The sequence below is a fragment of the Mustela putorius genome, unplaced genomic scaffold (assembly GCF_011764305.1).
Source record: "Mustela putorius furo isolate JIRA1106 unplaced genomic scaffold, ASM1176430v1.1 tig00003988_pilon_pilon_pilon, whole genome shotgun sequence".
NCBI lineage: Eukaryota > Metazoa > Chordata > Mammalia > Carnivora > Mustelidae > Mustela > Mustela putorius.
Window position 1 is genome coordinate 2,469,134 of NW_025422127.1, and position 27,946 is coordinate 2,497,079.

General features: G+C 55.2%; 1 protein-coding gene and 1 long non-coding RNA gene across 2 annotated transcripts in view; one reads left to right on the top strand and one right to left on the bottom strand.

Moving 5' to 3' along the window:
- LRP1 (LDL receptor related protein 1) overlaps nucleotides 1-27,946 on the top strand; it is a 79,545-nt gene that overhangs the window by 5,678 nt on the left and 45,921 nt on the right. The window contains exons 2-15 of the mRNA XM_004773175.3: nucleotides 3,486-3,608; nucleotides 5,861-5,998; nucleotides 8,108-8,227; nucleotides 9,401-9,529; nucleotides 9,654-9,917; nucleotides 18,946-19,108; nucleotides 19,190-19,412; nucleotides 20,416-20,605; nucleotides 21,072-21,215; nucleotides 22,410-22,646; nucleotides 23,809-23,989; nucleotides 24,857-25,079; nucleotides 26,429-26,630; nucleotides 26,885-27,010. Coding sequence (XP_004773232.1) covers nucleotides 3,486-3,608; nucleotides 5,861-5,998; nucleotides 8,108-8,227; nucleotides 9,401-9,529; nucleotides 9,654-9,917; nucleotides 18,946-19,108; nucleotides 19,190-19,412; nucleotides 20,416-20,605; nucleotides 21,072-21,215; nucleotides 22,410-22,646; nucleotides 23,809-23,989; nucleotides 24,857-25,079; nucleotides 26,429-26,630; nucleotides 26,885-27,010 — 2,463 coding nt within the window. The remainder of the gene's footprint in view (nucleotides 1-3,485; nucleotides 3,609-5,860; nucleotides 5,999-8,107; nucleotides 8,228-9,400; nucleotides 9,530-9,653; nucleotides 9,918-18,945; nucleotides 19,109-19,189; nucleotides 19,413-20,415; nucleotides 20,606-21,071; nucleotides 21,216-22,409; nucleotides 22,647-23,808; nucleotides 23,990-24,856; nucleotides 25,080-26,428; nucleotides 26,631-26,884; nucleotides 27,011-27,946) is intronic.
- On the bottom strand, nucleotides 1,696-12,141 carry LOC123389632. The gene is made up of 3 exons (XR_006604268.1): nucleotides 11,839-12,141; nucleotides 4,414-4,564; nucleotides 1,696-2,709 (listed from the first exon to the last, which is right to left on the bottom strand). It is a non-coding gene; the product is annotated as an uncharacterized LOC123389632 (long non-coding RNA).

Sequence of the window (27,946 nt, forward strand, 5' to 3'; positions counted from 1 at the left end):
GAATGGGACAGAGGACGACAGCCAAGGCTCAAGCAGGGCAGTGGGGTCCGTGTTGTGTCTGGACACACACCCAAGCCTACACCTCCTGTCCTGGCTCCAGCTTGGTGGCCCTGGGGGCCATGGCTGGGCTGGGTGCCTGGGTTTGAGGGGGGAGCAGGGGTGTTGGCCAGACTTAGCATGGCGGTCACATTCAACTCCAGGCAAAGCTGAGAACAGACGGCCCCTGTGTCCTGGCGTTCTCGCTGCAACCTCGCTCCCTCTCCTCCCTTTCCAGTCCTCTCCTCCTTCTTCTTCCTCTGTCTTCCCTCACTGTTCTGTTCTTGTCCCTCTCTGCCTCCTCCACCACTCGCTCCTCTCCAAGGAGCCCTGAAGGTCACTGCCACCCCCTACAATCTCTTTCTCTACTCCTAGTGCCAGAGAACCAAAATATTCTCCCTGTTGGTTCCTTTCCTTCATCCTTTTTCATCTGGCGCCATTCTCGCGGCCAGTGAGGAAACCACCTGTTTGTTCAGTTACTAAATCGCTCTGTGCCTCAGTTTCCTCAACTGTACGAGGGAGATCGCAACGGTACCCACCTCCCAGGGTTGTGAGAATTTAAGTGAGTTCACACATACCAGTGTTTCAGTTCAGTGTCTGACGCATAGTGACGAGGTTGAAAAGTGTTAGCTCCCGTCATTAGGAAGCCCCGGTTTTTGTGAGGGGGTCAGGCAGGGGAGGCTGGTGGCTGGTTTGCTCCTGAATTGGGGACCGCCATGTTTCCCTCACCTAAGCGGCAAGCCACAGAGGTGGGTTTTCTGGGTGTCAGAGCAGAAGGCTCAGCCCAGGGAAGTGGGGGTGGCTGGGATTTCTGAGCAGGTTGCAAGTGCCCTACCCCACCCCCCTTGGCAGCTCCCTCCCACCTCTGAGGGAGGCTTCTCTTGGCTGTGTAGACTGCCCCAAAGTAGGTTAGTTGTTTCTTTCCTCCACTCCCCCTGAAGGAAATCAAAGACAGGCCTCAGCCTTCAAACTCCAGATTCCTGGGGCTTTCTCCACCATCCCGGACAGGAAGGAAGTGCTTTCACATATCTCTCCGAGATTCTTGGGCTGTCCTGTCCCTTGGGAGCAGTGTAGCACCCCCAAGTCTCTCTGCCCTGGGCTTGAAGAGGTGCTGCTGTGGGACAAGGGCCCGAGTGCTCCTCTCCCTTTCCCTCCCCCCATCCCCCACTCCCCTCCCTCCACAAGAGCACATCTGGTTTGTGAATCTCTCTCATTCCAGCTTTCGGAGTTTGCCAGCTGCTGTTTCCTCTGCTGAGTGTAGGCCAAAAGTGGGGGTGGGGGACAGCTGGGGGGGGGAGCAAAGTGAAGGCCAATGGAGGGGAGATCGTGGCAGGGACATGGAATGGAGGGGAGGTTGGAGTGGCCAACCAGTGACCTCACGGGGCTATGAGTTCTGCCTTGGGGAGGAGTGGGGGCATGGACTAAGTCCATGTGAAGGGGTGGGGGTGGCATAGGGGCCATTTCTGGGCTCCAAACAGCCCATCTGCCTTTAGTCCCATTCCAGCCCCTTCTACGCCCCCCCACCAACTCCCCCCCAGCCAGTCTCGGCTGGCCAGGGGAAGAGGACCAGTCTCCGGCATGCTAACTAGGCTGGCGGGCTGTTTCCCGGGAAGACCTCACAGCTGGCCCAGTGGGGCAATGAACTCAGCATTATCCACCTCCTCAAGGGGCCTTTATTCCCTGCTCAGGGTGGGAGGTAGGGGAGGGGGGGTGAGCCTGGCCAGGCCATCCCTGATGTGTTTCCTGAACTCGGCTCTCATCCTGGCCAGGGGCCTAAGTGCAGTCCCCTCTGCCAGAGCTGGGGGTTAGGGAGGGAGGCCATCGTCTCCGTGTGGCCCTCCTCGGACTCTATCCCTCCCTGCTCAGAGCCCTGACATACTTTATTTATGCTCTGTCCCAGCCCTGAGCTCATTCTGCCCTGCATTTGAGTTAGTTGTGTACAGTTGTCTTCCCAGGGGGGCTGGGGATCCCAAGGGGGCAGCTCACTCCTTCTCAGCACTCCAGTGCCCAGTGCAGCACCTAACACATAGTTGGTCTTCAGTGCACACCAGCTGAATAGAGCTGGAATCGTCCACGGGCTGAGGAAAAGGTGATGATGGGCTGGGTGGGGACGAAGGAGAGCAGAGGACTTTTCTTCCCATGTAGGCCATGGTGATGGGGTTGGAAGGAATACCTCCGAGTGGGAAGACTGATGGGGACCGCACTGATTAAAAGCGTAGACTTGACTCACTTGTTTCAGTCCTAGTTTTGTCACTTGCCTGCCATGTGACCCTACCCTCTCTGGGGCTCAGTTTCCTCATCTATGAAATGGCATTATTAGTATTACCTATTTTGTCATATTGTGGAGAAGATTAAAAGAGATGATACATGGAAAGAACTGGTTTACCACAGTTCCAGCACATGCTGAGCCCACAATAAGAGTTAGTGTGACCATTCTTAATTCCTCCTTGAGGAAGGAGGTAGGAAATCCGAGTAGGAACAGAGGAAGGCTGGTAGGGGTGAAGGCTGGGGCGAAGACATCCTGGGCTGAATCCAGCTCTTATAGGTTACCCTGGTCATTCTCCTTCCTTGGATCTCCAGCTGTGGCCTCCTGAGCCGTCTTAGGTGCCTCTTATCTTGCAGGCCATCTGTTGAAAGTCCTCCCTGAGGTTTCACCAGCAAGGGAAGCTGTGTCTTTAGAGAACAGAGGTGGAGGCTGGGCTTTTCCCCCCTCTGCCCCACCCCACCATGCCCTCCTGTACCTCTGCTGATACAATCTCCAAGTCACTGCTGTGCCAAGGGCACTGCCCCCCCAACACTTCCTGTCTGGGGGCCTGGTGGTTAGGACTTGGAGATGGGCAGGGTGATGGATTTCAGGGACTAGGAGCATCCCAGAGGGCACACTGAGCAGAGAGATTTAAAAAGAGCAGCTCTTGGGATGCCTGATTGGCTCAGTCAGTTGAGCGTGCAACTTTTGATCTCAGGGTCATGAGTTCGAGCCCCATGTTGGGTGTAGAACTTACTCAAACAAAACAAAACAAAACAAAAAGGCAGTTCTGGGTTTCTAGTTGGAGAGAAGGGAAGATAAAGAGGAAACATGTTAAAGGCCTAAATGCACCTTCTTCACCGTCACCCTGTCGGCAAAGCTGGGGCTGCTGGTGTCTGACCAGAGCCACGCAAAACAGTAAGGGCTTTGACCCTGATGACTGAAGGAGGGACACACTGGACAGGCAGCATATGGGGCTGGATCAGGGGCTGTAAAATGTGTTCCCTGCCTCCTTCCCCTCCCCCTACCACAGGCACACAATGTTCAGGATCGACCCCCAGCCCCCTGCCACCCCTGGGCCCCTGGACTGCAGCTCAGAGTCTGGGCCACATGGAGACTGATGCTGGGGAAGGAATAGGAGCTCTAGGGGACTTTAAGGCCTCCATCCTTCACTTCCACCCTCATTTTCTTTCCTTACTCCTAGCTCCTAAGACTTGCAGCCCAAAGCAGTTTGCCTGCAGAGACCAGATCACCTGTATCTCAAAGGGCTGGCGGTGTGACGGTGAAAGGGACTGCCCGGATGGCTCTGACGAGGCCCCTGAGATTTGTAAGTACCTTTTCTCATCCCTCCCCCTAAACACCTTTTCCTTTTGGCCCAGGCAGTTTGGGATAAGGATAGTTGACCTCTAGCCCGGTGTGGACCTTGCTCAGTGATTGTTTGCCCATGACACAGCTAAAACTCTACCCCTCTTCAAAGTGCCCGGCATGGTGCCTGACATGCTCAGAAATGGCACCTCGGATTGCTCTGTTAACGGCTGCACCCCCAAGCCTGCCAGGGACTTTGTTGTCTGGGCTGACAGCTTTGCCGGAAGGAGAAAGCCTGACTTCCCTGCCCTTTGGCTCGGTCCTCTTCTTCCCATCTCGGAGACTTCTGACTTTTGATAAGTGCCCCCCAGGTCTTGCTGCGTCCTCTTCCTATCCTTACGCTCCCAGGCCAAAGGCCACTGGCTTTGCTTAGTCTCTGTACCAGAAGCTCCACCCCTGTGCGTTTCCCGCCACCCCCGCCTTCCCCTGCCCCAGTAAGTGGTGTAATCAGAGGCAGCTGTTTAAACTGGGAGAAAGGTCCCCACCCAGCCTTTACCCTGCCAGTGGGGGGTGGAGGACTTGCTGGCAGGACCCCAGAGTCCTGGGCAGCCGGTAGAGTCCTGGGGTCTCCACCTTCAGCCTCTCCCTGCTTGGCTTGTCTGGGCCATGATCTAGAAGACCCTGCGTTCCTAGGTCTGTCCCTGTGTCCCTCTCATAGCTTTATCCTGCTCCAGCTCCGTCCCCTGTCCTCTCCCCATACCCTCACCCGCAATTATCAGGGGTAATTTTAGGGCCAGAAAGGGAGCCACCAGTTCTCTCTGCCTCACCTCCATACCCTGCCTTCGAAGGGTGGGGCCAGAGATATTCTGCAAGCGTTTCTATGGTGAAGGTGGTTCAGCCTGGAGTCTCATTGCTTCTCGCTTTGGGCTAAGTTCAAGTGCAGCCTGGAGTCTTCTTGATTAATGCCACTGTTATGCCCTACAAATGGGGATGCAGAAGCCCAACCTCAGACAGATGACCCCAGACACTCAGGAGCAAGCTCAGACTCAGACTCCAGCTGCACACTCCTCCCCAGGCACACGTGGGTAGACGCACGCACACGCAGACACTTTCTCTCTCACACACACTTTCACTCTCACACACTCTCTCACATATGGACCCCTATGTGGGGGTCCATAAGTCGTGGTCGGTCCCCCAGCCCCCCGGGTTTAGCCAGCATCCTAGTCTGCATGGCCTCCTTAGGCTTCCCTGAGGAGCTTTATCCTGCAACCCCAGGCCCATCATCAGTGGGCCACAACCTCTGATGCTTCCCAGATCCTACTATCGGGGAGGCTCTGGGGTCGGTCATCTAGAGTGGTGCCGTCCAGTAGAAGTGTAATGCAAGCCATGCATGCAATTTTGAAATTTTCTAGTAGCTACATTACAAACGGTAAAAGTAGAGGCACCTGGGTGGCTCAGGCAGTTGGACATCCGACTCTTGGTATCGACTCAGGTCTTGGTCTCTGAGTCGTGGGTTTGGGCCCCCACCTTGGGCTCTGTGCTGGGGGTTGGGGGAAGAGAGCCTACTTAATAAAAATAAAAGTAAACAAAAACCAGAAAAGGTAAAAGTAGGTAGGTGAAGTTAACTTTAACTGTGTGTGACCCAATGTATCTGAAATACTATTGTTTCCGTATTTTAATCATGGAATATTGGTAATGAGATCTTTTGTGTTCTTGTGTGTGTGTGTGTATGTGTGTGTGTGTGTGGTATTAAGTCCTCCAAAGCCGGGGTGTATTTTATATTCAGTTCGAACTGGTCACAATCAGGTACTCGAGAGCCACATATGGCTGTTGCTATGTGTTGGACAGTGTGGTTCTAGGTAACTTGGTCTGGCTTTCAGCCCCATGCTCCCAGCCCTGGGGAACTCTGGGGAGGCGGTGTTCTCTAACATGAGTGCCTCCCCGCCATGGACTCTGTTTTCCTCGGCTCTTCCAGCCCTCTCACTTCTAAACCTCATCCTGTCTCCTGAGTGTACAACATGGAGGTGTTGGGCTCCATGGGGACCGGGTGCATGGGGAGTGGACTCTGCAGAAGGCCCAGTTCTCCCCTCCCCTGGCTGCACGGCTCCCATCGGGAATGGTGTAGAAAAGCTCTAGGCCCCTGAGGCCTCCTGAGAAGGAAGAAGTGCAGGTGTCCGAAGCGACACTCTCTGTGTCCTCATCCCCACCCCCGGGGGGACAGCCGGCCAGTCCGCGTAGCCGACTTGCTCATCTGGCCTTTCTGTGTGTCCGCAGGTCCACAGAGTAAGGCCCAGCGATGTCAGCCAAACGAGCACAACTGCCTGGGCACCGAGCTATGTGTTCTCATGTCCCGCCTCTGCAACGGGGTCCAGGACTGCGCAGATGGGTCAGACGAGGGGCCCCACTGCCGAGGTAAGGGCCCTTCTGCCTCTCCTGCCCTGGAGATGGATGCCGGGAGTTCTCAGCTATGCACTTGTTGGGTTTGGAGGCCCAGCATCTGAGGACTGTCCTCATACCTGCAGTGGGGATGAGGACCTTGTCCTGCTCTGGTTCTCCCAAATCAGTGGGCCTTTGGGCTTGGGGCTGCTGGGTCAGCAGCCCTCAGGGATCAGTCTGGCCTGGGCACTTCTCTTCCGGCTGTGTGTGCCTGAGCAAGTCACTCCTCCCTCTGGACCCCAGGATCTTGCCTGTAAAATGAGAGTTTGGCACTATTTTCATCCTTTGTTGTTGCTGTAAATAGTGGGATCCTGGCTTCAAATGGTTTCTTACATGAAAGCTGAGTATGAATAGGGAAAGGCAGATGCAGGCATTGGTGCTAGTGGTGGGGATATGGTGCTTGGATCACCTGCCTCCTGGCCAGTGCCCCCGAAGGCATTCCCCACCCCCACCCCTGTCCGGCTCAGGCCACAGGAAGTGCAGATCTTTGAGACACTCTCAAGCGGCCTAATGGGAAGGTCACCCAGACTGAGGAGGGGACTTTAGGAGGATAGGTCCCTTCCCCTCTGCAGCTCAGGTCACCAGCTCTACTGTTCTTCCCCTGAAGGCCCCTGTGGGCCAGGGAGAACCTGGGTCATTCCTGAGCAACAGGGGAGGTTTTGTCGTGAAGACAGAGCCTCAGGCCTGCGACGCAGGGACCAGGGAATGACGACTTCCCCCTTCTGCTGAGCTCAAGGCCTCCAGAACCCGAGCAAGCTGCCAGGTGGGTGGCGTCCTGCGCTGGTACGCCTGTCAGAAACATCTGCCTGTGGGAGGGGACACATCTGGACCCTGTTCACTGAGGGCAGGGAGTGCAGAGCAAAGAGTTCGTGGGAGATCTGTATCCTTTCCTTGGGTCGAGTTGACATGTTAGGGATGGGACGCAGAGCTCGGGCCTAGGGGCTGACTTTAATAACCATGCCCATCGAATCTTATCGCATGGTACGGGTTCAGGTTTGTTTCCTTTTAATATTTTGTCAGCATCAAAAACAACAAAGAACCTGAAGAACGTAGGGTTTGAACTCCCTTCTCTGCTATTAGAGAGGTTGGGCCTCCTTATCCTCCTGCCATATGTCCAGAAGAGAAATTCTTTTCTAGATTTTCTTGAACAAACAATATTGCCCCCGCCCCCACCCTCACTCCTCCACCCCACTTTGTGGGGAAAGGCTGTCCAGGCAGCACCTTTGGGCTCTTCGGGTAGAGGCAAAGAGGAGAGGAAATAACTGGGGCCCGGCCCCCCATCCCAGCTCCTCCTGGCAGGCTTAGTGCCTCTAAACATCTTAGCATCTCGGGCAGCTCTCTCTCCTAGGTGGGGGGGGGGGGGTGTGAGGCAACCGGACAAAGGGATCTTTGTGGCCAGGCCGCCTGGCCCCACGCAAGGCCATTAATTGGGTCGCTGGTCTGGGGGGGGCAGCCGCTCTCCCACCTCTTCCCCCTCCTGTTTCATTCCCTTCTGTCTCCCCTGTGGAAGTGGGTCAGTGGCAGGAGGAAGATTAGAGAAAGGTCCTGAGGGAACCAATCTTCTCCTCCTCCCATTTTCCACCTGGACCTTGGACCTTCTCTCTGAGGCCTCCAGGGATGGGCTGGAGGGGTGCTTCCAGACCAGAGCTGGGTTCCTGAGGGCAGAGACCCCTTCCCATGCCCACTCCTCACCGCCAACCCCGAAGCCAGCACTGTAGTTCCTGGGCAGTGCAGATAAGAGGCAAATGAAGGGACTGAGACTCACTGTCCTCCCTCCCTGCTGACCCCAGCAAGTGCCAGAACCCTCTCTTAGGGGACGGAAGGAGTCCAGAGCAACCGGAGCAGGGAGATACAGCTTCTAAGCCATAATTCACTATATTATATATATAAAATATATATATTGGGCCCATCATATACCCTCCCTGGCTCTCAGTTTCCTCACTTGCAAAATATATTAGATGATTCCTGAAGCCTCTTCTGTCTCCCACCCTGCGGGCCTTGGAAGTGGTTTCCCAAGAGTTGACTGGAATTGGGGGACTGTGGCAGTCTGGGGGCCTGAGTGCGTTTTGCCTGCCCCCCCCCCAGAGCTCCAAGGACCCTGTTCTCAGCTCGGCTGCCAGCACCACTGTGTCCCCACACTCAACGGGCCCACCTGCTACTGCAACAGCAGCTTTCAGCTGCAGGCGGATGGCAAGACCTGCAAAGGTATGTGAGCCCTGTGCCCGCTGGACCTGCTGAGGGGCGTGGCTGGGGGGCGGGCATGGGGCGGGGCCAGCGCGAAGGAGGGAAATGAGGCAGAAGGGATGAGAGAAGGAGGCACGGCTCTCAGGCCTGCGGCACCGGGGGTGTGGCTGAGAGCCCTAACCACTTGCTGTCACCAGATTTCTGAATTCCTCTTCAAATTTCGCACGCAGTGTATGTGAGTTTTCTTGTAAAAACCTTAAAGCATTGTAGGTAAAACCAAAGTCCCCTTTGACCAATCCTCTTCAGTTCTGCTCCCTTTCCCATCTCTGGCCATCAGCTCTGTTATCAGGTTGCTGCCTCTGTCTCCAGGCCTTTTTCTGCATGTTGGTATGCACGTATTTGCAAATAATCGAATTGAAAGCACTGTTTACCTGCGTGTGCTCTTTTCACGTAAATATCACACTGTACATTCCTTTCCTAAGTTTTTTTCACTCAGTGAGTTCTAGAGAGTTTCCCATATTAATACGCAGAGATCTACCTCCGTCTTTTAGAAACCACTATGAAGTATGACTGTTACCACAGTTTGCTTGGCCATCTCCCTGTTGGTGAGTGAGATGTCCCAATTTCTCTCTGTCACGAACAGTTCGTCCTCTTCTGTTTTAAATTTACCTCCCTGGGCTCTTTGCACAAATACCACTTTCTCAGGGAGGCCATCCCTAAAATCACAACCCACCGCCTGCATTCTCTCCCCCATCTCTGCTTAACAGTTTTCCCACCAGCCACTTCCCACTACACTAGCCCCTCTAACATATAGTTTACTTTTTTGTTTCATTTATTATGGAAATGCCAATATTTCATTTATTATCAGAATTTAAATTTCAGGAGTTTGAATATATTTTATTCATGGCTGTATTCTCAGAGCCTAGGACGGTACCTGGCATCGAGCAGGTCCTCAAGAAGTCTTTTTCTGAATGAATGGATGACGTGCGCGTGTGTGGGTGTTTCTCTAGGGACCGATTCCAAGTCTGGACTTGCTAGGTGATGAAGTTTGCACATCTCTCCTTGTGATAGATGCTGCCAATGTCCTCCAAAGTAGCCATAAGGATGGACAGCCCCACTGGTGAGGTCTGAGAGCACTCACTTCCCTGCCCTCATTACACTGGAGATGACCGCACTTTTGCCCCCTCCCCGCAGACTTTGACGAATGCTCAATATACGGCACTTGCAGCCAGCTCTGCACCAACACAGACGGCTCCTTTACATGTGGCTGTGTGGAAGGGTACCTCCTGCAGCCAGACAACCGCTCCTGCAAGGCCAAGAACGGTAGGTGGAGTCCCCTGCGGCCACAGCGATAGATGGCCCCCAAGTTGTTCCCGGGGAGGGGGGCGGTCTGAGATGTCCTAGAAGAGTCCCTGGCCACATAGCCCCTTCTCTCCTTCATCTGCAGAGCCAGTAGACCGGCCCCCCGTGCTGCTGATTGCCAACTCCCAGAACATCCTGGCCACGTACCTGAGTGGGGCCCAAGTGTCTACCATCACACCCACTAGTACACGGCAGACCACAGCCATGGACTTCAGCTACGCCAACGAGACTGTGTGTTGGGTGCATGTTGGGGACAGTGCTGCCCAGACGCAGCTCAAGTGTGCCCGCATGCCTGGCCTAAAGGGCTTCGTGGATGAGAACACCATCAACATCTCCCTCAGTCTGCACCGTGAGTCGCTTGCTCCCGGTCTGGAAAGCAGGGGAGGGCAGGCAAGATAGGGCAAGCTGGAGCCTGCCTGAGACAGAGATTAGATGGGATGACCCCTGTCTGGGGCAGAAGTCTAAATAAAAAGCCCTTGACCGAGACCAAGGCAAGGGGCTGCACAAAATGACACCTATTTGGGTGTCAGGGGCAGACTGATGGCTCTGCTTCCTTCCCTCTCTCTGAGCCAGGTCTCTAGATGGCTCCTGATTTTGGGGCCAGAGCCAAGGAAGAGGGCTAAGGGAGCCACAAATGGTCAGTCTCCAGAGACCAGGGACTGTCCCCTCTCAGAGGGAAGAGTGTTCATTAGACCACAGAGGGGCTTTCCCATGAAGCAGGAGCCAGGGTAAGGGAAAGAAAGGGCCTGGAGCCCAGGCAGAGCCTTGCTAGGTTGTGGCTGAGGGCAAAAATGCTAGGGCCTGGCCGGGTCTGTCCCCTGGCTCTGTTATTTTCCTTGGGGACATCATCAGAATGGACCCACTGCTGCAGGGTGCGTGCGGGGGTGGGGTCCTCAGGCTGTTTAGGGGGCTTTGTGACAGTGACTGAGACCAGGAGAGGAGCAGAGAGCACTGGGACCACAGGATATTTTAGGACCTCTGGGATGTTTCCATTCAAACTCTCTCCCTGGGCTGTACTTTGCTATCTTAGGGGTGGAAGCAGGGGTACACCTAGGGATGGGACCAGGGCATAGACCACTGCCTGAGGCAGCCCTGCTCATGTCCGATGCTATTACATAAATGAACAAAACATCTGGCACCATCACGGTTCCAGGAAGCACACTGCAGAGATGAGGGGGAACATCTGGCTTTGGTTGACCTGACCCCCTGGGAAGGAGGGTAACTTGATCTGTGACCTTGAGTAAATCAAGGTGTGCCTGCTTTGATTTCCTCATCTGCATCATGGCTTTGACCTTGCCTGTCCAGAGCAGATCAGTTGAAGTGAAAGCAAGAGGTAACCCATAAGGTTTAGAATTGTGAACCTTGGGCCTGCTAGAAGATCTTGAAGTTCTTCATTGCCTCCCTGTATGATGATCATCACAGGAAAACATCCCAGGAGGACACACAGGCTTAGTTCTGGACTAGCAGTGGTTCCTGAGAGCCCTCTGTGGCCTCATCGACGCACTCAGAGCGTCCCAGGGGTGTCTCTGGGCTGTTGGTCACCAGAGCTCACATGTGACTAGACATGTCTTTCTTGGAATGCCAGGCTGGGGGCTGCCACGCTTGGTTGGGCAGATCAGGGACCCCAGTGGCAGCTAGGGTAGCACAGGGCGAGACCCCATGAGACAGCTGCCCTCTCCCTGCTCCTTGTTGTTGGCCCCACCCAACAGGCCTGTCTGGGCAAACAGCTCTGGCAGCTCCCTCTTTGGCCCTGCCTCAGGGCCAGACGATGGGCTCGTGGGTAGGCGGCTGGCGAGGGCACCCTGATGGGAAACTTCTCGGCTTTTGCTCTGGCCTGGCCCCTTCTCCTGCCTTCTGCCAAAGGAGAAGCAGGAAATAAGCTCAGGAGGGTACCCCTCCCTTGGCAAATAGAGCCTTGCCTCCCAGTCTGCTAGATTCATTGGGCCCCTCTGGGGCAGAGTCCAGGAGGCAGGGACAGACCAAGGTTCTGGGGAGGGAGGTTAGTCGGGTAGATGAGTGGGTTCCCATTGCCCCAGCCTCTGTCCCTCCTCCCCGCCCCCACCCCAACCCCCTTGCCGCCTGGTTGTCTGGCTGTCACCCTGAGGATAGTTGTTTTGCTCTCATCCCACAGACTAATTATGGGCCCTGAGATGAGGATGTCGGAAGTGTCTCTCCCCTAGCACCCTCCCCCATCCCTTGTTCAGCTCCTTCCCAGGAGAAGCTGAGTGGGCTGTCCTGGGGTGTGCGGGTGGCTGATCCCAGGCACTCACCTGTGCAGTGGGCTGCTGGCCTGTAATTAGCTCCCCAAGGGAGGATGGAGAAGAAAGGCTGCTGCTTTCTCCTGCTTTCTCTCTGCCTCCTAGGGGAGCTCTCCCTGCAATCATCCCGTTCCTGGCTATGACCATGACCTCCACTGCCCCTCTGGGAGGGAGCCCCATGCAGGAGGGAGGAGTCTGACAATTGAGAGGTGCTGGGCCCCAGAGGCCAAGAGGCAGAGAGAGCCTACTTGCTGGTGTGGGAAGAAAGGGGAGCCTGCCCCAGAGAAAACTCTGGTAACAGAAATAGAATAGAAAAAAGGAAGGAGGCCAGGAAGTGAGCCTGTTTCACATGGGTCCTAGGGCATGTGTGCTCCAGACCCGCTCGGAGTCCTGAGAGCCCTCAGAGGGCCCCTCCAAGACCCTGCCATGCTCAATGGTCGATGCAGCCTCCAGGAGAGGCTCCGTGGAGCCAGCATGGGGTTGAAGCTCCTGCCTTTTCCTGTCTTGATCCCAGCTCCTTCTCTCTGTTTCTACTCAAGAGTTGGGGAACACTTTCTGACCCACTTCCTCACATGTTCTGGAAGGGGGTGTGCGTGTGTGCGTGCGTGTGCACGTGCTTTCCTCCCTTAACTGAGCCCCGGCTGCCAACACTTCTTCCTCTGTCTGTGATTTTCACTGGCCTGGACTGGGGCGGGTGAAGAGGGGAGCTTTGGGGGCTAAGTCCTCACCCCTCCTCCTCCCTCCTGGGATGCATTCCCAGGGCCCATCCTCCTGTCTGCCACTGTCCCAGCAGCATGAGGAGGTCTCTGTGGATTCTGATTCTGGAAACATGGTAGTGAGAGCCTGAAGACCCTTAAGGAGGACTGAGACTGACCCCTCAGTCTGGTACAAAGCAGGGATGCCTTGATTTTCGGTGGTATATGGACATGCATGTTTTTATTGTTATGGTTACGTTTTTATGTAATACCCATTAGGAGACTCCTATAACTAGCACATCAAATCTATAATTTCATAGATGGCTTAAGATGCAGCAAAATAAGAGACGTGAGCTGACGTACAGTAGCAGTAGGTAAATGATAGTATCAGCTGTATATAACCATGGCAAGCATTTTGAAAGTGATACACAGAAGACTGAAGTTGTGGAAACTGAGACCCAGAGGGTTCAGTAGCCCTGATGGTAGCAGAGCCAGGCCCGGCCTGCCTCCTGTGCCTCTCACCACTGACCACTGGCTCAGGAAACCGTAGGTTCTGCCCAGCCCCCTGCAGGGCTGCCCCTGGGCAGGGCTGCGGGTCAGGTCAGTAGACTGACCCACCCTCCCAACCCCGCCAACCCCATTCCTGCATTGCCTTAGCTGTGCTCCTCTGACCTGTCTTCCCCTGGCTTTGAGGATGTCTTCCCCATAAAAAGAATGAGGGCAGCCTGCAGAAAGGGGCCCTGGGAAAGAGTGTGTGTGGGGAGGGAAGGTTCTGACGCTGCATGTAGAGGCCTTAAAGGAAGGAAGTTTTGCTGAAATCACTTAGGGTGTGAGGGGATGCTTTGGAAGGGCCCTCTGGGGTCCTCTGGTCTCTTCCCTGCATCATGCCGCATGTGGGAAGGAGCGGGGAGGCAGAAAAGGCCCCCGAGGCTACAAGCAGCAAAGTTGCGAAATGAGTCCCCAAGTCCAGCTGGCCAGCTTCACTTAGCCCTCCCTCTTTCTTTGTGTGCCTGTGTGTACGTGTGTGCTTAAAAATCACAACAGGAAATGGGTAGTGATGTGTCTAGAGGGACGGCAGGGGTAGGCAGAGAGTAGCCCCCTGAGTCTGCGATGAACTGACTTCCGCAGCTGGAAGGAGAGCCGTCTTCCTCCTGAGCTTGGCGGCCCAGGCCCTCTCACCATTCCCCCCATGCATATGGAACCCTTCCAGATTTTATGTGTGAAAAGCCAGCCACCCCCCCCCGGCCTTCCTCACCCTCAGGGTGTCAGAATCCTGGGGGGCTCTCGCCAGCACACCCTCTGGCCTTGCGCTGCCCATGCCCTGGTGCTTCTTCTCCCTGCTCCCGCCCCGAGTTTCCAAATCATTTCACAGCCCTTCTCTCCTCTCCCTGGCCGGGGCCAGCCCCGGCGGCCAGCCCCCTGTCTCCCGGCTCAGCTCCAGCCTGGCCTCTCCTCCCCCGCTGTCTCCTTGAAGCTGCCTCTCCACCCAGCCTGCTCCCAACACAGCACCCCCCCTCCCTGTTTTCAAGCCACAGGAAGTAACTTAAGCAAGAGATATGCGTTTTAGAGCCCAGCAAGGGTTTCTCAATAGTGGGAAAACCCTGGTTCCGATTCTGAATCAGAGCTGCAGCATCTGGGCATCTCATCCCCGGGACCACGACAGACCGCCTTTGTGGACCTGGGCCAGCCAAGGGAAGGAGAAGGGCATAAGCCCGAGGCCAGAAGTGCAAGCAGGGCAGGAAGGGAGCCCCGGAGACAGAGATGATGTGCCCTGGCCTTGCTGGAAACAAGAGGAGCTAATGTCAGGACTCGGCAGGAAAACAGGAGCATGAGGACGTGCCATTTGGCAGAACTTCCGCCAGGCCTGCCTGGCTATCTCTTACCTACTTGCAAAGCCCCCAGAGTCCTGGTCATCTTCCCCGGGCCTCTCTCTCCCCACCAGCCCTCAGGACAAGAGCCCCTGAGTGGCTCTAAGAAGGAAGAGGGTTACCAGACAGATGTGCTCTCCCACCATCTTGGGGCGTCCCAAGGCCGGAGAATGAAGATCCTGGCAGTCGAAAGGAAGGGAAAAAGTGATGTCCCAGCGCTAGGACAACAGAGTGAGGACTCAGTGCTCAACAAATATTTGTTGAATGAATCAGTGTATGTGTGTCAGACACCGGGGACAGAGATGAAAGATAGCACCTTGCCCTCACAATATTTGTAGTCAGGTAAACAGGCTGTGATAAAAGGAGTGACTGGGGCTTATGGGAGTTTGAAATACAAAAAGCTTTCTTCTGGGGGCCTGAGCTGAGTCTTGAAGAATAGTAGGTGTTAGCCCCACACTGCCCACCTGGAGGGGCCGCCTGTAGTCGGGAGGCCACAGGGCTCTAGCTGAAGGCACAAATGGTAACTTGATGGAGAAGGTAGGGAAGAATGGGGTCGAGGTGAGGGAGAATGATGGAATGAACCACAGCTCCCATTTGTGGAGTGTTAATTATGTGCCAGGCCCTGTGCTAAGTGCTATTAATGTACCATCCCATTTTACAGATGAGCAAACTAAGACTCAGACATTAAGTAACTTTCCCATAGTCCCATTTTACAGATGAGCAAACTGAGACTCAGACATTAAGTAACTCTCCCATAGTCCCATTTTACAAATGAGCAAACTGAGACTCAGACGTTAAGTAACTTTCCCATAGTCCCACAGTTGAAGGCGATATACCCAGGATTCAAACCCACTGTCAGTGTCTGGACCCTGGCTGGGTCCAGAACAGAGCAGAGTGACGGGAGAAGTGGGGAGGTTCCTGGAATAAGGACCAGAATGTGGTGTGTTCACTGGGGATGTGGTTAAAGTGGGAATGGGGTTCATCCTTGCTCATCCTTCCTCATCTAGGGACCTCAAGCCCTGTCCTATAATCTTTGGGCATATAGATGCATTGCAGGGTATTTCCTCTGGACACAGAGGCCCCCTTCCTCCCCCAGATTTATTTTAGGGAGAGTGACTGGAGTCCTGCAGCTGAAGTGAGGGCCTTCTTGGGAATGGTGGGGCAGGGGATTGTTTTTGGAAAAGGAGCCACTGTTTAGGGAAATGCCTCTTGAACAATGTGAATAGTAGAGAAGTCGAGAAAAATTAGAGTTATGGGGGTGCAGAGTGCTGAGCATTGGTGGTGGGGGGAGTGCAGGGAGGACGATCAGTTATAAATACACACCCCAGGTCTATTCGGGAGCCTGGAAGTGAAAGTCTTTTGTGACATCACTGGCAAGCTGTGGTCTGTCCTCTGACTCTCTAACTGTCCTTCTAGCTTCCTGGCCTCCTTCTCTATGCTGAAATCCCCCAACAGTGTTACCCCAGACCACCCCAGACCTTTCCCACCCCATAGCATTCTTCCCCTTAGGCTTACTTGAGATTCTCCTGTCTTCAAGAGCCCCTCTGGAGCATGCTCTGGGGTCAGCCCTGAGGAGGCTGGGGCTCAGGGGCCAGCTGCCCTCTGAATGAGTGGTTGCCAGAATGTTTGGGTCTTCTGGGGTCAAACCCGGGAGTCAACTTGCCCCCCATGCCATGAGATAGGCCAGTGGCCCAGACACTGCCCATAGTGGAGCCCAGGAGGGAAGGTGCCCTCTCTTAATCTGAGCCTATCTGTGTACACTGGCCTTGGATAGGTGTGAGTGGCCGTGTGTGTGTGTGTGTGTGTGTGTGTGTGTGGTGGGGCGGGCAGAGGAATCTGGACTTTAGGAGAGAGGAAAATAATGTGGAGGGGGGTTGGATAACAAAGGATTTTTGCTTGCGACTAATAGTCTCCAGCTGCAAAAATACCAAAGTGGAGGCCAGGCTGGGCTGGGGACTCCCGTTCTTGCCAACTCCTCACCGGCCTGCTGAGTGGGGCCCTGCCTGGCCTTTGGGAGGTGGAAGGGGAGACCGGCCAAGGGTAAATAATCTAGAGCAAGGACGAACCCTCTGCCTTCTCTTCTGCAATTGGCAGGTAATCCCAGCCAGGAAGGAGTCTCAAAGGTCGACGACCTCCTGGGGGGCAATTGTGGAGCTGCTCCTGGGATGGGAGGCGTTTGATGTCTTCAGATTTCTTCCTCCTTCCTTCTTGCTGAGGGAAGGGTGCATGGGGAGCAGGCCCAGGGTGTTGCCAGCCCTGAGCTGGGCAGTGACTCAAGGAAGCCTCAGGAAGTTAGAGAGAAGGACACTGCTACACCAGCTGGTGCTGGGAAAACGGCTTCCAGTGAAGTTGCCTGGCATGCCAGCAGCCCCCCAGTGTGCCCACCAAGTAAAGGGCACGCGGGCCCGATTTGCCTTTCAACCTGTTTGCCTTCCCGCCTACTTGCCTGCTAGAGGCGCAACGCCTGGGGCAGGTCACCCCCAACCCTCGCCTTTGGGGAGTTTGGGCTTCCTCTAGAGGCGGCCTAGCCACATTCATTTTAATCTGTCTTCTCTGTGGTCACAGCAGTGTGGGGCAGTGTGATCGCTTTATCCCAACACGGAGCCCTCTTCCTACGTGGCCCGGGACCCACATTTCCCAGGCTGCTCTGCCCCTCTCTTCCACTGTCAGCAAGATGGGCCAGTACTAGGAGCCCAGAGGAGACAGTGGTTGGGCTTGGGGGTGCGTCAGCAACCACAGGGGCGTTGCCTCTTCCCTGTGACCTCCTTCTCCGGTCACCTTGAAGGGAGGCTTAACAGGGGGGACCTGAAGAGGAAACTAATTTGATGAGAGCCCCGAATTGGCTCTTGCCCTTCCTCCCGCGGCCTAAGTCCTGTGACTGTGAGTCAGTGTCGGGGCCTAGCCAAGTTCCTGGGGAGCCATGTTCCTGTTCCCTTTGCCCCCACCCCCACCCACTGTTAGGAAACAGCCCCTGAATCCCTGTGGGGAGGGGGGAGGATTAGAGAGGGGTGGAGCAGAGCGCCTCGTTGTTATTATACGTACAGCTCTGTGGGGGCAGAATCATCCCCACTGGGTTTGAGCGTCAGTAGTGTGTGGGAGTAAGTTGCAGCCAAAGGCAGGTGGTCCACAGATCTCTTTACCTGGAGTGCAAGGCAGGGGTCCCGAGGAGTCATGTCTTAGGAGATTCCCAGTTTGCAAGAGGCATTACCCCTGGTGGTGGAAGTTGGAGGGGGCGGAGTGTGGATGGGAACCAAGGGGTCTTGGTTCCCACACAGAGGAGGCCAGCAGGGGTCCCTGTCCCCAGATTTCCACTGTCCATGCCCTCTCCCTTCCCTCTTCAGTCCTTTTTAGCCTCTTCCATCTCCCCCAGAGCTGGCATAGACTGAGTGTAGGCACCTGGTCTCCATTCTCCTCTCGTCTTCACCTTTCTGAAGCTCCCCTTCTTTGTGAACCATGCCTCAGTTTACCTTCAGAGTCCTTTTATGGCCCTCCTCCTATGTTCTCGGTCCACCAGCCTTATATCTTATTTTCTGCTCCTTCCCACCCTCCCTAGGATAGGAAATTGAGCAAGAGGGACACTAAAGAAGTGGGAACGGGGGTGAGTGGAGGAAGACTGGCCCATGTCACTGGATACCATGGGTCTTCCCTTTTCCCTGTCTATGGGCACCGTGTTTGACTATGACTAACTTTTCTCTCAGATTGAATTTATTGATGGTGTACCTTGCTTTCCTTTTTTTTTTTTTTTTATTTTATATATTTATTTGACAGACAGAGATCACAAATAGGCAGAGAGAGAGAGAGAGGAGGAAGCAGGCTTCCCACTGAGCAGAGAGCCCGATGCGGGGCTTGATCCCAGGACCCTGGGATCATGACCTGAGCCAAAGGCAGAGACTTTAACCCACTGAGCCTCTCAGGCGCCCCTGTTTTCCATTTTTTAAGAGTCACGCAGCACATACTAGTCTGGTTAATGCCCTGGCTGGCATGAGATAAACTGACTTACCATATAATGTTGAGGCACATCCAGCCAACATCAAACATGTGTGATGTTTTAGTTAGCCTGAGTGCTGGTATCTCAAGTAAAAGCATATTTAAAAATATTGGAATAAGCTAGGGGACCTGTCCTCCCTGCCTTTTGGGATTCCAAGAAGACAGTCCCACTCAGGGAACGGCTAGAGCTGGGGAAGCCTGTCCATCAACTAAGCAGCCATCACAGACCCAGTGTCTCCTGTGTGCTGGCCCTGAGCTCCGTGTGTGGAGCAGGGCTCTGTGGGGGGGCAGTCAGACACTTTTCCCTGGAGAAACCAAATAGGTTTCTCAGACACTTGTCTTTGGAGAAACCAGATAGAAACCAGATAGGAAAGATGGCAAAGAATACAAGGTAAAATGTGCCTTTGCCAGGAACTCCTATAGGAGCTCAGAGAGGAGAGGTGGTTTGTAGGAGGTGAAGGAGGTCACCCCAGAGGAGGTGGACTTCCAGGGGTGGGTTCTGTACCAACAAAGGTGGACATGTCTGCAGGAGGACCTTCCCCCATAGCTCTTTCACTCACACTTTCCAGACGTGGAACAGATGGCCATCGACTGGCTGACAGGCAACTTCTACTTTGTGGATGACATCGATGATAGGATCTTTGTCTGCAACCGAAACGGGGACACATGTGTCACTTTGCTGGACCTGGAGCTCTACAACCCCAAAGGCATTGCATTGGACCCTGCCATGGGGTAAGAGGGGCAGGGCGAGGCTGTGGGGGAAGGGAGAGTACCCGGTGCTCAGAACCCAGTTAACGTGCCCTCTGCCTGCAGGAAGGTGTTCTTCACTGACTATGGGCAGATCCCAAAGGTGGAGCGCTGTGACATGGACGGGCAGAACCGCACCAAGCTGGTGGATAGCAAGATCGTGTTTCCTCATGGCATCACGCTGGACCTGGTCAGCCGCCTCGTCTACTGGGCTGATGCCTACCTGGACTACATTGAGGTGGTGGACTACGAGGGCAAGGGCCGGCAGACCATCATCCAGGGCATTCTGGTGAGGGCGTAGCTTGTGCCAGGCTGCCATCCCCTAGGCCTCCCAGTGAAAGGGAGGCTGACATGGGAACACGTTTGCCTTCTCGTGGGAAATGGGGCGGGCGTGAGCCCTTCAAGGAAGGGAGTGGATATAGCTTCTACTCTGACGGAAACAGATCATATTAGAGACACCTTGTACTTCCCTTTTCTCACTTGATCCTTACAATAACCACTGGGAGAGAAGTGGGTAGATGGCTCAATTCCCTTTTGGCATGAGAAGAAGCAGGGTCCAAAGAGGTTAAGAGATTTGCCTGCGGTTACACAACTGGGAAATAGCACTGGGACCAAGTCTAGAAGCCCTTCCAACTCAGGGATGGCACCTCCCTTTTGGGACCATTAAGGTGCCCACCTGTCCCTGTTAGCCCTGGACGTGCCATAAACCAGCAAATCCCTTTATCTTGCACAAGCTGGAACAGTCAGTTCCCTTGGATAGGTTTTGTGGGTAGCAAGGGCTGCTACCTGGCTTGCTTGGGACCAGTCTGTCCCCTGAACCGTCCCAAAGCTGGGAGCTAGGATTGGGCTAAGAATGTCCTCCTGTGGACAGAGTTTAGGGCCCAAATCCTATTCAGTCCAAAAGGGGTTCCATCCCCCACGGAGTGCCTGAGCCTGTAGGGGCCATGGTTCCTGCCCTCTAGGGGTTTGAGCAGAGTGGATGGGGTGAGTCCACAAATCACCGGTCAGTGGATAATAGCCAGAGAGATGGAGTGTGAAAAGAGAGCCTGCATCTGGTTACAACACCCCCAAAGTTCTTCAGAGAGAAGATGCCTTGTGGAGGACCAGCAGGATTTTGACAAGTAAAGATCTCAAGAGACAGAGGAGACCGGGGGAAAGCATGGAGTTAGACAGCTATGGAATGAACTGGGGAGTGCAAATATTGAAATTTGGATGGGACGGCAAGGGGCTCTCCAGGGGCAGAGGGAGGATTCCCTTCTCTCATGCTGACCTTTCTTGCCTGCCCGTCTCAGATTGAGCACCTGTACGGACTGACCGTGTTTGAGAATTATCTCTATGCCACGAACTCGGACAACGCTAATGCCCAGCAGAAGACGAGCGTGATCCGAGTGAATCGATTCAACAGCACTGACTACCAGGTGGTCACCCGTGTAGACAAGGGTGGTGCCCTCCATATCTACCACCAGCGACGTCAGCCCCGGGGTGAGTGGGGCCCCGCAGCCCCTCCGTGGACCCTCCTGTGGGAATGGCTCGTTCTCTCATACCATGACTGCTTCTTGTAGCGATCCATCCCCGACTAGCTCCCCTGGCCCCCTAGCTTCCCCTGCCAGCCCCTTCTGCCACTCAGCCTCTCTAGATCCCACCTCCATGGAGTCCCTGCATCCAATTCTGCTCAGGACACAGGTTGCGCCTCCCAGGTCCCTGGCTGCTCCAAAGTCACAGCACCTGCCCACGGGCAGTGGTGTGACTGTCTCCACTGACTGCAGAAACTGTCCCCTCAGAGTCTGAAGGCTAGGTCGCGGTGGGGCAGAGAGATCCCAGTCGTGTGGCTTCTAACAGGCATAAAGGCCACAGCAGGAAGGAGTGCAGTCAGACTCCAGGAAGCCTTCTTAAAGTCTCGGCACAGGGGCTCTGGAGGGGCCTGACTAGCTCTCTCCCCTGCCTGCAGTGAGGAGCCACGCCTGCGAGAACGACCAGTTCGGGAAACCGGGCGGCTGCTCTGACATCTGCCTGCTGGCCAACAGCCACAAGGCACGGACCTGCCGCTGCCGTTCCGGCTTCAGCCTGGGCAGCGATGGGAAGTCATGCAAGAGTGAGTGAGCGGGCAGGGCGTGCGTGCCTGCTGGCATGGGGTGGGACCCTGTCCTTGTCTGCCTACCCACAGCCTGGCCCTTTCTGTCTGAGATGCAGAGAAATGAAGGGATTTACCCAACATTTTGCCTCGAGTGAGGGGCCGAGACAGAATTTGAACCCACATCCAAGAACAAGGCTTTTCCCGTTATCCTACTTGGGCTTCATAACAGACTGTCCACTGGCCCATTCAATTCATTCATTCATTCATTCATTCATTCACTCAACAAATATCTCATGAGCGTGGACTCTGCATCTGGCGCTGTCCTGGCCATGAGAATTCTGCAGTGACAAGACAGTTGTCGCCTCTGCTTTACGGAGCGGAGCATAGAGTCTGGCAGGGCAGACAGACGGGTAAAAATAACTCCAGGTGGTACCTGGTGTTAGGAGGAAAACAGAGAGGCATCTAGACCTGCTGGTGACAGTGAGGGCTCCTGCTGGGTCAGAGGGGTCAGGGAAGGCTTCTTCATGGAGGGGGGATTTGAGCTGAGCTCTCCATGAAGTGAGGAGCTGAGTCGTCACCACCAGAAAGGCAGGGCCCCTCTGGCAGAGGGGATTGACAGAGCCAGCTTCAAGGCTGAGAAGGGCACAGCATGAGTGAGGAGAGACAGGAAGGAGGAGCCAGATGCATCGGAAATGGGATGAGGAGCTCTTGGTGACTTCCCAGGAGAGAAGTGATGTGATGTGCTTCGCGTGTGGCAAAAGATCATGCTGGCTGGCCACCGGGTAGAGGACAGCAGGGAGTGGCAGGAGGCTCCTGGGGTGTAAGCAAGGGGTGATGTGGCTTAGAGAAGGAGGGGAGCAGCAGGAGTGGTTCAACGTGACCAGATTCCAGTGTATCTAAGCCACTTATTTGACTCACTGAGCAGTGAGCACCTGATTGAAAACCTGATCCTTGTTGCTCCTGCCCCATTGGCAGACCCCACCCCACCCAGGGTGCTGTCCTGGGCTTTCCTGTTTATACATCTGTCTGTGTGACCCAGACCCCCTGTGACCCCCATCTCCCCTGACCCAGGAGAGCTGGGGCATTGCAGCCCCTTGGGCCATGGCCCCAGAGGCAGGGTGGTAGTGTGTGTGTGTGTGTGTGTGTCTGTGTGTCTGTGTGTGTGTATACGCGTGTGCACCTGACTTGTGCCACTCCTTGCACCTGCCCTAGAGCCAGAACACGAGCTGTTCCTTGTCTACGGCAAGGGCCGGCCAGGCATTATCCGGGGCATGGATATGGGGGCCAAGGTCCCAGATGAACACATGATCCCCATTGAGAACCTCATGAACCCCCGAGCCTTGGACTTCCACGCTGAGACTGGCTTCATCTACTTTGCTGACACCACCAGCTACCTCATTGGCCGCCAAAAGATCGATGGCACTGAGCGGGAGACCATCCTGAAGGACGGTAAGGGCCCCCAAAGTGAGGGGCATGCAGGTGGGATACCCAAGGGATGCCCACTTGGGACAGGAAGCGATGTGAGGCCTGGGCATTGCCTTCTCAGTACCCTCTCAGCATGGAGCGTCCCCCACTCACTGGCTGGCTGGGCCGGTTGGCATGGAGATGAGGGGACAGACAGATTGACCCCTGTGTGACCCCCTTCTTGGCTGAGCCGAAAAGAGGCTGGAGGATGGATGGGTTAGGCAGTGTGGGCTGTCTCTGCCAATGCATGGGAAAACTCGGGGTCTCTCTGCCATTGGCTCTGCTCCCTGGAGCTGCACGCAGGACACAGCCCAGGAGAGGCCCGAGACCTTGAATAGAGTAGCCGTACCAGCCCACGGGTGCTCACAGAGGGCCTGTGCAGCAGCCCGCACAGCCACCAGAAGCTGCTTGCTCACTTGTTCTGGGAAGAGTCTGTTTTGGGAGCTGAACCCAGTTTTTCCGTCCGAGCTGCCTGGGCAAAGCAACAGTACGTGATCTGAATCTGTGTGGAGCCTCTGAGCTCCTGAGTTCTGTCCATTTCCTGCCAGGCATCAGGAATTCCCAAACCTGCCCTTGGGCCCCCAGGACAGGGTTCCCTAAACCAGGGAATCTGGCTGATGCGTTACTGCTCCTCACCCCCCAGCCCTAGTCCTGCTCATAGAACCTCAGCAGTCAGCAATCATAAGACTTTAGGGAAATCAAAAGTCACTCATCAGGAAGAGATTGGGGTTCCCTATACCCGGGGAGCTGCTATGGAAACTGGAGACGAACCCTTGGCTAAGTGGAAAATCACTTCCTGATTTATTCGTTTTGTTAGCTCAGGACTTTTGGGCGTGGGATGTTGTGTCACACGGGTGCCCAGAGCCACACGTACGTTGCTTCAGCTCCCCGGAGCTCAGGCCCAGATCGGCCCTCCCGCGAGAGCTTGCATTGGCTGCACGGGTTTCACGGGGTGCGGGCCAGAGTTCTGAGAGCCCCTAAGCCTCAATACTGTGTCCCCAGATCCTTTTCCAGCCTCCCAGCCCATCCCTCCCACTGTTGTGGGCACAGGGTACTCCCTGCCCCACTGGGCGCCGGCTCACTTTGAGCCAGGCCGTGCTAAGGTTCCTTCGAGGCCTTCTGTCATGGCCCCCTTCACTCCCTGTAGGAATCCACAATGTGGAGGGGGTAGCTGTGGACTGGATGGGGGACAATTTGTATTGGACGGATGACGGACCCAAGAAGACCATCAGTGTGGCCAGGCTGGAGAAGGCTGCTCAGACCCGCAAGACGTTAATCGAGGGCAAAATGACACACCCCCGGGCCATCGTGGTGGACCCACTCAATGGGTGAGTCTGTCCAGGGCCTGCGGGCAGGAGGAGCTAGAACGGGGGGTGAGAAAAGGAGCGAACAGGGGAGAGCGGCCCAAGTGCAGCGCTGAGGCAGGAATCAGAGGCCAAATGGGGGAAAAGTGCCCCATCTTCAGGACAATGGGAGTGATGCCTTACCCACATACAGTTCTGGTCCTGTCACTTCCATCTTGGAGCCCTCCACGGGCTCCCCTTGCCCTGGGAGTGAGACCCATGTCTTTATCAGGCCTGGGCTCCTGCAGGATCTGCCTGCGTCCGCTTGGCCTCATCTGCAGCTCTCTCCTGCCCTCGGAAGCTCTGTCCCCACTGCCCGCCATCTGTTCCTCAGACACCCCAGCTCTTCCTGCCTCCAGGCTTTTGCTCTGGGACTTGCTTTGCCCAGAGCTCCCAGACATTTGCACATCTAGCCTCTTGTCCGCATTCACACCTAGGCTCAAATGCCGCCTCCTCAGAGAGGCCTTCCCCAGCTGCTGCCCAGTTCGCTCTCTGTACCTTCACCTTGCTTCGTGTCCTGCCTGGTTTTCCTCAGCCTCCAAAGTGCGTCCCTTTCCAGTTGACTTATTTCTTGTCTGTACCCTGGGGTGGGATAGGACCTCCAGGAGAGCAGGGGCCTTGTCTCCACGGGGTCCCCGAGTGCCAAAACTGTGCCCAGCTCTCAGCACTCGACAAATGCTTGCTGAGTGCAGGAAGGAATGAAATGTGGGAGCGAGGGGTGAGCAGGCAGGAAGGCCCCGGGAGGAGCTCTGGCATTGCGCACATGGATTGGGATCACACAGAAGGCGGCCAAAGGCAGTGGTGGCCCGTGTGGAGGTGCACACCAGTGTCCTGACCAGTCACTGCCCACAGGTGGATGTACTGGACAGACTGGGAGGAGGACCCCAAGGACAGTCGGCGAGGGCGGCTAGAGAGGGCCTGGATGGACGGCTCACACCGAGACATCTTTGTCACCTCCAAGACAGTGCTTTGGCCCAATGGGCTGAGCCTGGACATCCCAGCAGGGCGCCTCTACTGGGTGGATGCTTTCTATGACCGCATCGAGACCATACTGCTCAATGGCACAGACCGGAAGGTGGGCGGGCACGCACCTGTGTGTGAGCATTCATGTGTGTGTCGCTAGGCTTGTGTGTGGAGGGGGCTTTTTTTTTTTTTTTTTTTTTTAAGATTGTATTTGAGAGAGAGAGAGAGAATGAGCAGGGCTGGGGGCAGAGGGAGAGGGAGAGGCAGACACAGTCTCCCCACTGAGCAGGGAGGCTGATGCGGGACTCGATCCCAGGACCGTGGGATCATTACCTGAGCTGAAGGCAGATGCTTAACTGACTGAGCCAGCCAGACGCCCCTGGATGGGGCTTTTTGTGTGTGACTGCGTGGGCGTCTCTGTGTCCAGGCCCACGGGCTTCATGCACGCTCACCTACGTGTCTGTGGGCACGCGCCTCCCTGTGCTCTGTGTGGTGTGTGTCAGATCATCTGAAGGGCGCCTCTGTCAGAGTGCGCCTGGGGCTGCGTGTTGTCTGTGGGCTGGAGCAAGCGTGTGCGTACCTGAGCACACAGCGCGTGTGCACCTCCGCACATTTGTGCACTTACACACAGCACATTTTGGTGTATGCCTGCCGTGTCAGCCTCTGCCCATGTGCAGGACGGCTGGAGATGCCATGGACAGAGGTTTTGTCCCTGGTGCGGCTGTAGGCCTCTGAGACGCATGCCTATTTAAGCATGTGGACTGAACCCTTTCCTGGTAGATAAGGCCCTTGGTGGTCTGGCCCCTGGACTCTCTCTGGGGTCTTATTCCTCCCCTTGTTCCCTGTACCCCGACATCTGAGCAAACGTCACTAGACTGCTCAGAATTCCCGGCGCACAGCTGGCCCTGTGCTGTTGCCAATGTAGTTTCCTGCCTCCACCCCCCTCCTCCTCCCTGTCCCACTGCTCAGGAGCCACCTTCCCCTGGATCTTGTCTCCAGAACCCCCGCCAGCCTGGACTATTGTGTGCACCCTCCATGGGACAACAGTGATTTTATGGCAGGGGCTGTGTCTTTCATACCATAGCTTGGCCCTTAATAGATCCTGGCAAGTGTTTGTTGACTGAAGAAATGAATGGATGGATTCTGGCTGTGTGCTAAGCACTGTGTGTATATGTGTGTGTGCATGCGTGCACATACACACATGTTGGGGGATGTGAACGAAGATGAATGTATCCAAGGGAGGGTAGTGTGGACAAGTTCCACATCAGCATCCCGCTGGGCCCAGGGTCGGGCACCTCACTGTGTACCAAGCTGTCACCCTCAGGGTCACCCAGGCTAATGGGGGAAACAAGACCCACACCCAGGACATGGACATGAAAATGAACAAAACCGTAACCTCCCAGGCCTTCCTCAGGCACCCCATTTGTCCTCAGCTCCTTGGTAACCCCCCTCCGTTCTTAGATTGTATACGAGGGTCCCGAGCTGAACCACGCCTTTGGCCTGTGTCACCATGGCAACTATCTCTTCTGGACTGAGTACCGGAGTGGCAGTGTTTACCGCTTAGAACGGGGCACAGGCGGTGCACCCCCCACCGTGACCCTTCTGCGCAGCGAGCGGCCCCCCATCTTTGAAATCCGCATGTATGATGCCCAGCAGCAGCAAGGTACCCTCTGGGGCTGGAGCCAGTGATGGGGTGGGGCCTGGGTGGGGGGTGAGGCTACTCAGGGGTGAAGGGACTCCCCAGGGATTATAGGCTCTGATTTTTGAGGCCCTTGGAGAGGAGTTTGACTGTCTTTCCCGTCTCCCTCCCTGTCCCATGCTTCCATGTCCTCTTCTTCAACATGATTATCGTCCTGTCGCCGCTGCCTCCCTTTCTGAATGTGACTTCTCCCTGTCCCCTCGGCCATGCCTTTGCAGTGGGGACCAACAAATGCCGCGTGAACAACGGTGGCTGCAGCAGCCTGTGCCTGGCAACCCCTGGGAGCCGCCAGTGTGCGTGCGCCGAGGACCAGGTGCTGGACACAGACGGTGTCACCTGCTTGGGTATGAGGGGCCCAGCCAGGGTGGGAGGCCTGGGAGCAGTCCTCAGTGGGAGGGGGCCGAAGGGTCCAGTCAGAGATGAAAGAGGCAAAGAGGGCCCCGTGGGGACAACAGGAGGCAAGGGCTGAGTGAGAGAAGACCCCGGGGGCTGGAGGGGTTTTAGGGAGGACCGGGGATGGGGGGAATTTGGGAGAACACAAAGATGAGGGGAAACTGAGTGATGATTGGGACGGCTTTGGAAAGAGGAACACATTCCTTTACATTCGTCTTCCCTTGATCAAAGTAATATAACAACAGCTCTAAATACTGGAAATGACAACCCGTGTGTTGTTAGCAGTGTGGCAAGTGAACAGCGTCTCTCTGTGGCCAGCTGGGCTCCAAGGCTGCATTTACGTAGCTGAGATCACACGACACACGACATGTTAAGTGCCTTCCACCCTCTTGGGCTTGTACACGTCACAGCAGTTTCTGTGTCATTGTTGCGTTATTTGAAACAGGCTCTTCTTAGATCAAAGTAGGTCATGCTCGTTGTAAAAGAAATAAATAAATGAGCAGTATAGAAAAACACAAGGAGAAAGTACAAGTCACCCCAAATACCACCCCTCATGGATGTCACAGTTAACATTGAGGGGGGGGTCACCCTTCCACACACTTCTTTACGCGTTTACCTTTACTTAAACAGAATCGCACTCCGCCGATTATTCTGTTCTCTGCTTTTTGTCACCGACAGTGGGTCATAGATACGTCAGCAGAATTTTTAATGACTGAAATATATTTCACTATTTCTCCCCACTACAGGATGATCAGGTTGTTTCTCTCTTTTGGTAGAGTCACAGCTAACATCAATTTCTTGAGCACAGATAGGTACTGAGACAGGGTTGTAAGCCCTTCCCATGCAGTAACTTGTTTTCTCTTTAAAATATTCCTGTAGAGAGCGTG